Source organism: Populus alba, chromosome 3 (genome assembly GCF_005239225.2).
Source record: "Populus alba chromosome 3, ASM523922v2, whole genome shotgun sequence".
NCBI classification, from domain to species: domain Eukaryota; kingdom Viridiplantae; phylum Streptophyta; class Magnoliopsida; order Malpighiales; family Salicaceae; genus Populus; species Populus alba.
In genome coordinates, this window is record NC_133286.1 from 18,504,873 (window position 1) to 18,520,581 (window position 15,709).

The 15,709-nt window shown below is 32.2% G+C and overlaps 2 protein-coding genes across 2 annotated transcripts; both read left to right on the forward strand.

The window, feature by feature from the left end:
* The first annotated feature begins 6,285 nt into the window (after positions 1 to 6,285).
* On the forward strand, positions 6,286 to 7,830 carry LOC118054446 (GEM-like protein 5). Its single transcript, XM_035066042.2, has 3 exons — positions 6,286 to 6,771; positions 6,959 to 7,233; positions 7,384 to 7,830. Exons 1-3 carry the CDS (start codon positions 6,381 to 6,383, stop codon positions 7,549 to 7,551), a joined length of 834 nt encoding a protein of 277 aa, XP_034921933.1. The 5' UTR covers positions 6,286 to 6,380; the 3' UTR covers positions 7,552 to 7,830.
* Positions 7,831 to 10,364: 2,534 nt separating this feature from the next.
* LOC118054447 (GEM-like protein 5) lies at positions 10,365 to 12,098 on the forward strand. The gene is made up of 4 exons (XM_073408334.1): positions 10,365 to 10,423; positions 10,472 to 11,010; positions 11,194 to 11,468; positions 11,667 to 12,098. The coding sequence occupies exons 2-4, from the start codon at positions 10,539 to 10,541 to the stop codon at positions 11,874 to 11,876; spliced, it is 957 nt and encodes a 318-aa protein (XP_073264435.1). The 5' UTR covers positions 10,365 to 10,423; positions 10,472 to 10,538; the 3' UTR covers positions 11,877 to 12,098.
* The last annotated feature ends 3,611 nt before the right edge of the window (positions 12,099 to 15,709 follow it).

Consider the following 15,709-nt stretch of genomic DNA (forward strand, 5'->3'; position numbering starts at 1 on the left):
AGGTGCATTGTTCACATGAAGAGTGAAGCAAGTGTTCCTTTTATTTTTGATTTTTTTTTCTATCATCTTTCAATTTTTATTTGATTTTGGATTTATTTTTTTAATTTATCTCGGTTTACTTTCTATGAGATTATTGCAGTCTCAAATAAACGTTCTAACATTTGATTTGCACTTGATTTTATAAGTATATCTTTAATTTTATTACTGTATGATTAAATAAAAAATAATTTAAAAAAATATTCTTAAACTTATTGGAGTTCATGACCCGAGTCACAGGTTTAACATGTTGTGCTATAAAATCTAGTTCAATCTAACAAGTTGTCATTCTAATGTTTTAAAAATGTCATTTGATTATTATTCTTTTAAATTCAAACTATGTTTTTTTACTTATTATTCAGATTATATTTGAATTTATTAAGTTAATTGAGACATATCAAAATAATTTTTATATAATTTAATTTTAAATCAAAGTTAAATTATAAGTCGGATGCAAAGGTTTTAAAGTTGATGAGTTAGACTAAATTTAATAATAATGCTTAACACGATGGATTAACCAAAACGAACTCAAAAGGTTGAAACTTTCTTTCCTCTTCCTTCTCCTTTTCTTTCCTTTTCGTTTTATTTTTATGTGCAACCTAATCCTAATTTTTGGAACTATAATTATTAATCCCAATTTATTTATTTTTTCTAATTTTAATAGTGAAGACATCGTGCACCGGCCAACTTAAAGAAAATCTATTTGGGTAATGTATTAATAAACATTACGCGCCCTGCAACTGTTGCACAAAGCATAAATAAACAACGCCTGATTCAAGCAAAAGACTTGTTCCTGATTGATTGGATCAATGATGATCGAATCCTTGATTACTTTATTAATATTTCCACGCCATTGTTATTTGTGGCAATTGAAAACCTCAACTAAAATAAATTAGTGTATTTATCAAGATCAATGGAGTATCTGTTTTGTAGATTTGCCAGCCTTGTTGAAGATTTGTCAGTCTATCTACCTTGGGAGTTGACAGCTTGTAACAATATGATTTATTAACGATCAGATTTATCTACATGTTTCAAAAAACAGCGAAAGAATTGCTTTCTGTATGATACTAACCATATTTCTCAACATTTTGCAAAAAAATAAAGAAAGATCCATATGCTAATCATATCTAGTTAATGGGGTTTTGACATGATTGGGGGAAGAACAGATAAAATGGTTATCTGGATTTTTGAACTCTTTTTGAAAATAATCTCATATCACTGCGTTTTAACAGTCAGAGGATTTCTTTAGTTAAGTTGTGGCAAGTTTATGATTATACACATCTATGGTTTGGTCGATAAAACCAGAAACTGGCTATACGGAAAGCTTAATGAAGTTGAATGGAGAATCACCAACACCAACGTTGTTTCTCTATCAAAAACGTTGTGAACTCCCACGAACTAAGATCGACATGATAGTCAATAAAGACACAACAAAATAAATGTAATATGCATGCTGGTTCTCCAGTTTTGAAGAGAAAAAAAGAACAGCCAAACTACATTCTAAAACAGAACAGCCAAATTCCGTGAAAGTAAAATACCAGACACATAAAAAGGCCTAAAGGCAGCAGCAGCACTCTTCCCAAACACAGCAACAACAAAGAGCAGCCAAACTGCAAGTATGGAGGGATTAGAAGATAAGTGAAGGAAGATAAGAAGAACTAAGATACATCTAGAGATAATTTAATCATGGAGAAAGAATCAAAATCATTTTCTAGCTTGTGAACAGATCGAATAACTCATAAGCACCAGGAGGATTTACGTTCAATTGCACATTTACTTTACATGTGAATCAAGATTAGTAAAAAATAAGCTGTGCAAGTAGATGCAAATGCTAACACAACGGTATTTTGATTGCTAAGATAGCAAGACATTATTCTAATAATGACTTTCTTCTAATGGGCCTATATCCATAGGGAGTTCAGATTTCTGAGGCTCCTTTCCATCTTAAGTTTTGAATATTGTGCCTTAACCCGCACTCTCTCCGTCCTGCATTCCATACTAGTTCATGAATAATTTACCTGCATGCTCGGTGGAGTTTCTTCTGCTATGAATTACTTCAAGAGTTTAAATTGAATAAGCTTGTGCAAGTGTTTTTTAAATTATTCATATGGCTGTGGTATACAATCAAATTAAACAAGCTAGGGTTTAGCCCTGGCAAGCATGTTCTCTATTTGCAGGGGCGGACCTACCTCCTTGGGGGCAAACAAGTTTTGTATTAGTCCTTCTGATATTGGACCTGTTCTTGTTCCCGTAAGAAATTATAGATCACCCCTATCCCAAAATGTTTTTGAAGTAAGAGTTTGAGAGAGTAATTTTGAATTTTCTGTTCATAATGATGGTTCTCCATATGATCTACAATACGAATTCACCAACTTTTTTTCCCCTTGTGTATATTAAAACTACATTCCGTACAACTTCTGCAGAATACTCTGCAAGTTACAAGTCGGAGGCTGAAGGCCATACATCTAAAGAGGGAAAAGTACTTGGGACTTGTAGTTTGGTTGTTTTTTTGATCGTGTACGAGTCCTTTCTAAACACACAAACTTGAGCTTTCTGAAAGCCATTAAGACCTTATGAAAAGCTTTCTAATCACTCTCACACCAGCGACCCCCCAACAAATCCTCACGATAAAGTCAAAACCTTTTCCTCTTTGTGCAATAAAACGGAATCTCAGTAAGCAATCGAACATGCAATATCAAACCAACGTAAGAAATCAAGCCAAGAAAGCAATCAAAGAAAATAATAATTTTTTTATGTGAAAAACCTTGGTGCGGGGAAAATCATGGTGTCGTCTCGTAGCTCACTCAAATACTTCTACTCTATCAATAATAGGCTCATAAAGGTTTCCTCTGCTCTCAGCTAGATGCTATATAAATCATCACCAAGCTGCAGTTAGACCACAGCAACATCAATTTCCTTACCACTAGGATGAATCTCAACAGAAAAAAAGCGAGTCTCACCAAGTGGATGATTCTTGGTGAGCAACACAATTCAACTTGAAGAGCTGTTTACTGGGAATGGTATGTTAAAATCTCATCTCAACAGGGCTTCGAAATACCACCAGATCAAGGATTTAAGCATGAAATACTACATTTTCTCCTATCAAAAAACCATTTTGACAAAATAACCACTTCCTCTAATTGTGTTCTAGCAAAGGATACCAAATAAGCCAAATGTCTTCTTTATACCATCACTTATAGTTTAATGCTATTTGTTTTTGCATTTTAAAAATATTTTTTAAAAAAATTTATATATTTATATATATTTTTTATTCAAATGAATAATTTTTTGATATTTTAAGATTATTTTAATGCATTAATATTAAAAATAATTTTTAATTTTTTTTTTAAAAATATATTATTTTAATATATTTCAGAATGAAAAATACTGCATTTACATCGTAAACAGTTGATTCCTTTGCCTTTTATTTTGAACTTCGAAATGGTTAATCCAAATCGATTGGACTCCATAATCTGTAACCACACCACTTATAAGGGAAGTTCTTCTTTTTCACATTCATATACATACATAAGAGATAGTTGTTACAGACATCCAAATTTCGATCCGGTAAAGGTTGGTGTAAGTTCCTCTGCTTAATGGGGAGAACGACTGGTCGAGTTAGGGAGAAAGCAACACAAAACAAAACAAAACAACCACTCTCTAAGAAGTAACACCAATGGAGACATGGTCGCCTGTTTCTACAACAACTTTTAAAGGATCAATAACATGGGTAAAATTAATTTCAACGGAAGCTTAATTAGACCCAAATGAGATGCACTCCAGATCTATGAAAAACAAGAAACAATTTGCATCATCATACTTGTTTAAGAGACGCGGAGCCAAAAACTAATAGAGTCAGAGATCACACGTACCATCCTCTTAGGAATGAACAGCAACCACTACTTCCCCCATGATCATGACGAACATGGTACGCGTGAGAGGGTGGAGGAGGAGGCGGGGGCCCTTCATAGAAATAGCTTTGATAACCAGGTGGAGGTGGTGCAGGCACTGGCGGGGGTTGAAAATCTGGCGGAGGATATGGAGGTGGAATCCCTGAATTTCATAAAACATTGTCACAAAAAAATGCATATGCACCCCGGTCTTCTTCTTGCTGGAAACAAAAAATCAATTTTGCTAGAGGGAAAATTGAACCAAAAAGAAAGGGTGAACATGGTCAACTCTTGGAGACTTACCTTGCGGCGGTGGTGAATGGTGGTGGTGGTGGTGGCCACTCATTTTGCTAGAGGTTTTGACAGCAGAGAGAGTGAAGAATAGAGTGCAGAGATGGAAAAGCTGTTTGAAACAAAATAAATAGCACCTTTTAAAACGTAATTGTGGTTACCTCAGCAGGCAGTTTCCCAGTGAGATTACTGACGTGATCTCTTATTAAGGTTTTAATTATTGGTTTAATTACCTAATCTCTCTTCAAAGTTCAATCGTTGTGTCAACGGACCAGACAGACCATAACTACCTTTCTAGCTTCAAAATATCAACTTCTCATCTTAGGATACACTAGGCCCTTACCTTTCTACGCTAAGTTTTGGTCCGGGTATTTTTTTTTAATATAGAAAAAAAATCCAAGTGATATTGATATGTTTTTTTTTTATAGTAAAAATAAAATAAAATGATCTGATCAACTTGATATATTTAAAGATAATTCAAAAAAATTGATAACAATATAGTTCAAATTAACAAAAAATCAAGAAAATATTTTTTATATATTAAATTGACTTGGATTAACTTGGTTTCATTTGTCAAATCCACTACTTAGATCGTGAGATCTTAATAACTCCATAAAAATAAATTGAAAAAATATTAAAATTAATATTCATTTAATTCAATATTAAATGATGAAATTAAAAATAAAATTTAATTAAATAAATGAGCTGAGTCAACCCAGATTAACTTGTCAAACTTGAGTTATGAGTTTAGGATAATTTTATATAAAATAAATCAAAATAAATTATGAAGATTAATTCTCAATCAATCCAATATTAAAGGATAAAAAAAAAGATATAAAAAACCACTTGAGTGAACTCGAGTCAACCGACCAAACTTGTGACTCGTGTCAAGAAACTGAGATAATCTTATAAAATGCAAACTGAAACAAATTATAAAATCTAATTTCTAATAACTCAATATTGAAAATTAAAATTAAAAAAAAATAACAAAAAAAGGAAAAAAAACCTCGAGTTAACTAACCTAATTCGTGACTTGAGTCATAAAACCATGATAGCCCTGTTGAAAGAAAATAAAAAAAATAGTTATAAATCTCAATTCTTAATCAATCAAATATAAATGATTAAATGAAAAAAATAATAAAAGGATAAAAATTGACAGGAGTCAACTAGGGTTAACTTGCAAAATCTGGGTTAGGAGATTGAAATAATTCCATAGAAAGCAAATAAAAAAACTTATAAAGTTCCATTCTTAATCAATTCAATGTTGAAGAATGAAATTGAAAAACAAATCAATTAAAAACAAGGATAAAAAAAACCTGAGTCAACCTAGTTAATTTGTAAAACTAGTAACTCGGGTCATGAGATCATAATAAATCCTATAGAAATAAAATTAAAAAATAATTATGAAGCTCAATTCTCAATCTGTTCAATATTGAGTGATGACGTTGAGAAAAAAAATTAATTAAAAAAAATAAAAAAATAATACAGGCTAGATACAGATATGATCATACAGAAACAAAGATATTGAGTCTTTTTTAAATAGGTTTTGTTTATCAAAATAATTTCAATGCATGTTTATAACACGTGTCCATCATTCATTATCACGTGTTGAACGTCAAAAGCTTAATTTTTATTTTATTTATCTCATGTTGTAAAATTCATTTATAAATCTTAGCTTAATGGGTTAATTTGATTATTCATCGATTTATAATTTAATTAAGATTAGGTTTTACATTGATTTTCTTATAACTAAAATGGTATCGTTTTATTTGATAACCTAAAAGAGAGAGCCAGGTGTAGTTCTTCTGGTACATGGGCTTTGCATTTGGGCTGCACAGTCCAGCCTCATCATCAGTTATATGATCGGTCCATGTCCAGAATCGAAAAGATGAGTCGCTGTACGTGTTTAACAAAATACTATCATGTCATTCAACAAAGTCAAACTCTCAAAGTTGAAATCAAGTCTCCCAGGCTAACTTTCACGCACGTGTTGAAACCGTGTACTGTAGTATGAACCTCCATAAAGGGCAGCTCTCCTAGCGCTTTAGTGCTAAAAACAATCAAATCTTACAAAAGCCCACTGCAAGAATATATCAATTTTGAACTGCCAGCTTTTCTCTTTTGCCCAAAATCCACCTCCCGTTCAATTCCATTTAAGTAAAGATGAGACGCACCCCTCAAGAGACAGAAGCCCAACGTGTGTCATACCCAACAGTACAATCATCTCCTGAAGCCAAAGAGGCAGAATTCCATGAAGCAACCTCTGTCACAGAAGAATCACAGCCTAATAATCAACCACCGGCATCAGACGAGGAAACCAAGAAATGGGGAACACACATCATGGGAGCCCCAGCGGCACCTAACGTCCACTCTGAAAATCAACAAGCTGCCTTATGGAATGACAGTGAGCACCAGCAAATCTACGAGCATCCATACCTGGTTTATACAGAAAAATCACAAAAGTCAGCCCAGAAATCATTGGAACCTGTGATTCAGAAATTCCAAGAATGGGGCAAGAAAACAGAGACCACAGCCCGTAACATCTGGCACAATCGTAAGTTGATATGCAATCATTCATAAAATCCGAACTTGACCTTGATAATGTATATCATATGATCGCGGCGAAATGAGCATGTTATAACGCCAGTATATCGAGTTTCTGCCATACGAGCTGACACAATTTTTTTTCTTGTTTGTGAGAACTACTTCTAACATATATCTACTTTTACATTTGATTGCAGTTAAAACAGGGCCATCTGTGCCACAAGCTGCGTGGGGTAAGGTAAACCTGACCGCAAAAGCAATCAAAGAGGGTGGCTTTGAGTCTCTCTTCAAGCAGATTTTCGAAACTGGTCCTAATGAGAAGCTGATGAAGACTTTTGCTTGTTACCTTTCCACATCTACTGGCCCAGTTGCCGGGACGCTCTATCTATCAACTGCTCGAGTCGCTTTCTGCAGTGACCGTCGTCTGTGCCATCCTTCTCCTTCAGGAGAGGAGGCTTGGAGCTACTACAAGGTAAATAAATTGCGAGGCAGAAATCCTGACATGTTTTAGTGCATTGAAGTTTTTCTTGATCATGGATCTTCATGTAGTTACGAGTTACAAATGTAAAGTAACATCTATATTGGTATTAATTAATTCAATAATGAAAACTTCTTTGAGCAGGTTACGATACCCTTGGGAAAAATGAGCACAGTCAACCCAGTTACCATGAAAGAAAGTCCACCAGAGAAGTACATTCAGATTGTCACCATTGACGGGTACGAATTCTGGTTCATGGGTTTCGTCAAATTTGAGAAGGCATCCCAGTTGATTTGGTTTGTTATTGTTTAGTCTAATAAATCCCTACTATGAAGGGTGTTGTTATTTATTTGATTTAGTCTTGCCATGTTTCTAAGGATTGTTAAACGTGGGTTGCATAAGCTTGTTATGTAAGGCTATTTGTATAGACAAAGTTATTCAATGATAATTATACAATTCAGTCTTCTCTTTCATATATTTCCGAGTATTTATCAATCCCACCATCTCTTGGAGAAGGCGTCGAATCTCAGGGAAGCAGAATGCGCAATTCAGCCCGTTGTTGTTTAGCCGATTATGTAATTACAGCTGGATACTCCACGGCGTTCAATTTTTTGCTTATCTTGTTTGTTGTGTGTTTCTTGTTGTAGCATGAATCGCTTTTTTTATTAGCTTCTCGTTGTCTTTTTTAACTCTAAGATTTTTTTATTAATTACGTCTGATATCATTTTTAAATATTATTACAAATTTTTATTTGAATTTTCATAATTTTTTAAATTTTTTATGAAATTTATTTAAAAATAATAATACTAACAATAAATTTTTCATGAAAACACATTAAAAATAATTTTTTTTATTATTAAGAATTTAATTTAATTTTGAATGTGATTTTATCATATTTATGTTTTTTTTAGCTTTTAATCACTCAAAATGTGAACATGTTATTTTGAGATTATTTGTTAACATGTTTTAACAATCATAAATTATTATTTTTTTAAACAAAATTTTTTTTTCAATTAAAAATATTGCATTGACCAAGATAAACAAGAGATACATTAATAGAAAAATTTATCCCCATAAAAAATTCAAAACAGCTGTGTTTTCAAGTTTAATAACAATACATCAATACCAAAGAATTTTCTTAAAACCTATATATTGTTTTCACATTTTAAAAAAATAAAATCCCCTCACTTGATATACAAACTAGTATAAACTAAAAAAAACAGCCAATTTTATTTTTCTCTTACTATTTCTCAACATTTAACTATACTGTAAATTGACACAGTGCAACTAAGTCTAGTCTTTTTTTTCTTTCTAGTTGTTGCAAATCCTTCATCAATTCGATTAATTTAGTCAATGAAACTGTTAAGAAATCACATGAAGCTCAAATTAATTCTATTGTTTTTTTTATATAAAAACAAGTGATTTTTTTAAGTTTATGTTTCTTTTAATTTGACCTTTTTTTTCATATTTTTCAATATATATTAAAAATATCGTTTCGGTGCAATTCATTTTATAATTGCTTGGTACTCTTACATATTTTATTTTTAGTGTGATGTTTTTTTTTTATATATTAAAAAAAAGAGAGTTAGTGATGAAATGATAAATAAAAAGGAAAAGAAAAACCAGAATAAACAGGAAAGTTTTGCCCATCTCTCAAAGTAACTAAAAGATAAGAGACGGAAGAAGAAGATAATGAAAAAAGAAGTGGTTATATAGGACTGGTAAGCAGGGAAGGAGGAACTCATAGAATCCTTTGTTTTGAGAGGAAGGAAGAAGATACGGTGGAACAAAGGAAGTTCTTTAGAAAGAGAATTTGATTCCCGACTAAGATGCCCGGAGAAGGCAGAGTCTGTTAGAGCAGATGGTGAAACCCCTAGGCTTCAAACCTTGATTTATTTCTATTTCTTCAAAACGAGAAGAAGGAGCGCGACTGATAAGGGGCGGTTAGGAAGAACTCCGTCGCTGAGAAATGCCCTCCTTTCGGCATAGAAATCTCACCAAAACCGCCTTATCAGTGGATCTCTCTCCGTCCTATCATACCTCTAGCAAACAACAAAGATGAACTTCGAGCTATTTCCCATTCAAAAAAATATTACGTTACAGTTCAAAGCTCCGTTAAACGAGACGGAAGATATTATATTTATCTTCAGGTCCTGGTCCAAAATCATTCTTTTAGTTTAGATTTTATCAATTTTAGAAAATTGAAACAACAGGGATCAGCAATGACACGACCAAACAAATGCAGCCCTTTTCACTTTGGCATGAAACATTACAATTTGGTCCCTGTCGTTTTAAGTTTTAATTTTATCATGCATTTTGCCTATATGGACTGGGCTAAGAGTTTATGAGACCCATTAACGTTGAGACCTAAAAAGGCCGAAGCATAGTTTTTAGCGTTTGAGGGCCGAAAAGATCCTCTTGGGATGTAAAGCCCATGTGACTGTAAATGCCACATTAAGTTCTTAAGGTTTCCTTCGTCATAGGCGGCGGAGGGTTTCGCTTTTTAAATTTTTATATACGAAGAAGTGGCGCATTATCCTGCTTCAAGTCGGCGAGCCCTGACCGGTGAACGTGAGCTGAATTTTATGGAAAACAAATATCTGTTTATATTAAAAATTAAAAATATGTTAATGAAAATTTAAAAATACGTTTTCTATTTATATTATTTTTTAATAAAATTTTACCTTGATCTTATAGCATTAATTAAATTTATTTATCTTCAATTTCATACAAAATATTAAATATTATTCTAAATAAATTTTTTTATATAAAAAAGGAGTACTAATTTTGTATAATTATGTATTTGATATTATGACAATTTTTATTATTTAAAATTGTTTTTATATAAAAATATTAAATTAATATTTTTTTAGATATTTTGTTAATTTGTAGATGCAAAGCAGACAAACCTTCTTTTCTATCCGTGATAATATCAAGCGGTGCTTTGACATTGGCACCCGTTTTCAAAATATCTAGAAAGAGCATAGTTTATATGGCTGGCTAAAGAGGCTGTACACATTCTTGCTAATCTAGAAGGTTGATTTCTCATCTTTCTTCATTGCATCGAAAACGAAACCGTGTCTGGAAATTATATAATATGGATAACCCATGAATTGAACTTCTATAAATCAACAGTTTATTAGCACCAATCAAACCATCATTTCTTCCAAAGAGTTCTCACTGAATCAGATAACCAATCTTGAACTGCCGCTTTTTGTGTTTTCCCACTTTTATCAGATAACCAATCTTGAACTGCCGCTTTTTGTGTTTTCCCACTTTTACCTTCCATTCAGTAAAAGATGACAAGCACTCCTCTAGAGACAGAAACCCAACACCCACCACCACCACCGTCTCCTAAGGCTGAATATCAAGAGGCAGAAACCCAACAAGTACCTCCACCACCACCACCACCACCACCACCACCACCTAAGGCTGATCAAGAGGCAGAATTCCATGAACCAACCTCATCTGCCACTGTCACGGAGGAATCCCAACCTAATGATCACCCACCAGCATTGGATGAGAAGCCGAAGAAATGGGGAACCCACATCATGGGACCAGCAGCAGCTCCTAACGTCCACCCTGACAACCAACAGGCTGCCTTATGGAATGCCAGTGAGCACCAGCAAATCCCCGAGCACCCATACCTGGTTTATACTCCCATTGACAAATCAGAAAAGTCAACCCAGAAATCTTTTGAACCTGTGATCCATAAGTTTCAGGAATGGGGCAAGAAGGCAGAGACCGTAGCCCGTAACATGTGGCACAATCGTAAGTTGATGTTCACAAACCATGAAGTATTAAATTTAGCTAATTGATCATCACTGTGACTGTGACCATGAAAGAGTAGCGATTTTCTGGCGTCAAAGCGGACAACAAATTCAGTTCAAGTGTATCTTCCAATCTTATTTCTGACCTGTTTTAACACGCACCTGCACATACACTTTAATGCAGTTAGCACAGGGCCATCTGTGCCACAATCTGCCTGGGGTAAGGTAAACCTGACGGCGAAAGCAATCACAGAGGGTGGCTTTGAGTCTCTCTTCAAGCAAATATTTGAAACCGATCCTAATGAGAAGCTGAAGAAGACTTTTGCTTGTTACCTGTCAACATCTACTGGCCCTGTTGCCGGGACGCTCTATCTATCAACTGCTCGCGTCGCGTTCTGCAGTGACCGTCCTCTGTGCCATACTGCTCCTTCAGGAGAGGAGGCCTGGAGCTACTACAAGGTAAATACATGCTAGCTAGACACCAATTCGGATAGATTTTACTACATTCAAAGCTATTATTATATATATAGTTAAGCTCTGTTAAATTCCAAACAAAAGGTACTAATCAAAGCTCAAACTAAATTTTCTATCTTGCCATAGCCATCCGTGTATATCATGGTACTAATAATGAATTCAATAATAATTTATTTTGGGCAGGTTATGATACCCTTGGAAAAAATAAGCAGAGTCAGCTCGGAGACCATGCTGGAAAATCCATCAAGGAAGTACATTCAAATTGTCAGCACCGATGGGCACGACTTCTGGTTTATGGGTTTCGTTAATTTCGAGAAAGCCTTGCAAAATCTATCAGAGAGCGTGTCAAGTTTCAAGGAAGCAGGAATTGCAATTCAACCAGTTGTTGCTTAGCCAATGATTGCATTTGGAATTGAATCGCGCACGCCCTTCAAAATTTTGATCTTCACTGTTTCTAGTGGATTTATTGTTTGTTGTCTCATGTCTGAAGGGCATTTTCTTTTGGTTTTCCTCTTGTCGTTCATTTATCCTCTTCTATCATGTATTCTTTTTTTCTTTTTTTATTGTTGTTTATATAGTTATGTAGATTTTTGATAACGGAGTTGCATTTGGATATATTTTCTGATATACTTTCCCCACCCTCCCACCGCATTCAACATCGTTTTCCATTTCTCAATTTGCAAAAGCCTTAACAGCATTTATTGCCCCTTATATTTATATATTTATAGATAGATTATAAGTTCAAAATATCCTTTTTTCAACAAGGACTTTAAATTCTAGTTCATTGAGAATTTTAATTAACTAGTTATATAAAAATTTAATCACATTTTTTTTTTATCTAGAAAACCTTTTCGTATCTTAACAATACTTTCCTTAAATTAATGTTCTTAAACACTCATTTAGAAATAAAGGCTCTATCTTAAATATGGTCAACTGTCAAGGAGCTGTTCTCGATGTGAGATCAGCAGCAAAAAAAAGAAGCATAATAAAGACGCACCACCACCTGCTTTTCAAATAGCTTTTCATGCCAAAAAACATGTCAATAATATTTTTTTATTTTTTAAAATTTATTTTTAACATCAGCACATCAAAACGATTCAAAAAGTACAAACCGCACTTAATTTTAGCAAAAAAAAAAAAATTTAAATTTTTTCAAAAAGCCGGTTTGGCCGCAATGCCAAACAGGCACTACCGTAGAGTCGGGGTTCTTCTAGAGTTCAAACACTAAGTAGTTTTTGAAACTTCACAAACGAAGCCAATTCGAGGATGTCTGTTCTTTATTTTTTTTTGAGAAAGAAGTGCAAGTCTTCAATATCTTGAAATTGCATATAACTTGATTTAATCTGATAATTTTCGGATAACTATTACAAGTTCTTCAAAGGCAAGTTTTACTTTTCATGTGCCATTAAAAAAATTGCATATAACTTGATCTTATTGATTCCAAGTTGGGAAATCTTCATATGCCCCTAAAAAAAATACCATACTACCTCATCTAAGATCTTAATTTGACGTCCCGTTGTTAAGGTTAGTTCTAGAAAAAAAAGTAGTTATTGTTGTTTATTGTTGCAATAACTATTACAACTTTTAAGGGGCTACTAATGATGTGTTGTATTGTTGGAAATTTTATCTAAGAATATGGTTAAATGGACATATTTAAAACCAAATTAAAAGTGGAGTATACTCACTTTTTGGGTTAAAATTTTATTAAAAAGTAATTTTCAATTTAAGTAATTTAATATGGAACATTAACATGATTTAAAAAAATATGGGTTAATGAGAAATTAATTTAAAAAAATCATGGGTTAATATATTTTTGTAAAACCAAAAACTTTCTAAAAAAATTTCTATTCTACACAGAAAAAAAAACAAAACCTTTTTTTATGTTTATTTAATGAAAAGTTAAAAAGTTAAAATTGAATTTAAAAAGCACCAAACCTTTTAAAAGGAAGATGTCCTAAGCAAATTGAGCTTTGGGATTAAACTTACACATGTATGCGTCTAGGCCTAGACACAAGTTTAGATTCATTGTAAAATAATTTTTTATATAATAAAATATTATTTTTTTCCAACTAAAATTTAAACTTGGTAATAAAAAATATATTTTTTAGCCTAGCCCACCACTTTGTCCAGTTAATGACAAGAAAGATTTGGCAAGTTTTTCCAAAACTCTTTTGAGGTTTCATAAACAAATTTTCTCAACTCAAAAGTCATAAAATTTAAATATAAAAATATTTATATTTAATTCTAGCTTATTGTGCGTAATTAAAATTATTAGCAGGGATGTCCATTAACTTTTAGTTTCTAAATTTATCTATAAAAAAGGAGCTGAAGAAGAATGTTTGAGGTTGGTTAATTCTGTATTGTTTTGACACTTCTTTGTACTTTATTTTCCAGCATTGTGTTATGGTTTTAAACTTTTGTTTTTCCTCTCAAAATTTCTTTAAATTTAGAGTTTAGGTTCAGTCATTGAAGAGGGATTATTAAGTAATTATTATTTTCTAATATTTTTGGACAATCTTAACGGTTGCTACTATTGCTGTGCATCTTTTGAAGTTGCTGTCGCTGGAGTTTTTTCTGCTGTTGGTATGACCGATCTTCTGCTACTACATGTAACTTGTTGATGCTATGTATTTCCTGTTGTGTTTGTAGAAGGCTGACTCATCAATGGAGGCTACTAATGTCTCTGTGATACCATGAAAAATTGAATAGGAAAGGACAACATTATCGTTTAATGAGTAATTATAGGTGACTATGGTTGAGGGATAAATAAAATATTTCACATGTTTTGATATATATATATATATATATATATATATATATATATATTAGGATTAAAAAAAAAGTTTAGGAATTAGAGTTTTTATGATACTAATTTCTAATCACTTTTAAGGAGTGAATGTTAGATTGATAGAAAATCATTGGAAATGATTTTATATATTTTGATAGATGAATTTGAAGAAATAATGAAATTAAGGAATTGAAAAAAATAATAATGAGTTGGTAACTTTATACCATTAAAATCTAGTTTTTCGATAGAGTGTTATGATTGAGATTTTATACCTAGTTATAGTATACTATAAGTTTTTCAGTTTAATTAATAGTTATGAAAATTAAAAATATACCAATTTAATTTATAATATTTGAATTTATAAAAACATAAAATGTTTGAAGTGGAGAATCCAATCTCCCATGTTATATGTAGCTAAAATTTGTTTTTTTTATTTAATAGGTGTTTGGGGTGTAGTTATAATTATTTTTTAAAGTATTTTTTATTTGGAAATGTATTAAAATAATTTTTTTTATTTTTTAAAAATTATTTTTAACATCAGTATATAATTTTAAAAATATTAATTTAAAATAAAAAAAATTAAATTAAATTTAATCTTTTTAAAAAACTTTTTAAAACATAAATGTATTCGGGCATTATTAATATATTACGAAATATTCTTAGTGGTTACGTAAAAAACAATGTCACATGCTTCGAGAATTTGCATGTAATGTATGTACGATTTGTCATTAAAGCTGATGAATATGTTACATCGACCACGGATGTCCTCTTGGTCAAGTCCCTTTAAATAGTCAATGATCAAAAAGGTCTCCTCACCCATTCAAGGATGCCATGTCATACCCAACCAGTAAACTTTTTCTTATGTGGCGGATTGTAAAAGCCACGAGACACAACATGACACGTCAGCACCCACCATATCGAATTTACAAACCAAGTCTTAATGATTGGATTTAGATGTATCATAAAATTTAATATTTCAAACAATAATCCTTGTAACTGGTCAACATGGGGCTGCTAAAAGAAGGATCTAGAAATTATTGACAAATGCACCTGTCTTAATAGAACCCGTTTGTGAAGTCCCTTGGTCTCAAAGTTTTGGCGTCTGTTGTCAAAAATATCCTACGGGCATAATTTATATGGTTTAACAGGCTGATAACATAAACAAATTATTATTAAAAAAATACTAAAATAGATGATTTCTTTACTGTTTATTATATCACAAATTATTAGTTTGGTTTGTTAGCCAAGTTTACTGAGTTTTCTTTTTAATTAGTATTTTTTTAATTTTATATTTTAACATTGGTTTGATTATAAATTAAACTTAATTATTTATTTCAAGGTTATCCCGGTCTTATTACTCGGGTCACAAGTTTTGTTGGTTAACTTAGGTAGATTTAAGTTATTTTACTATTTTTTTTTAATTTTATCATTTTTAAAT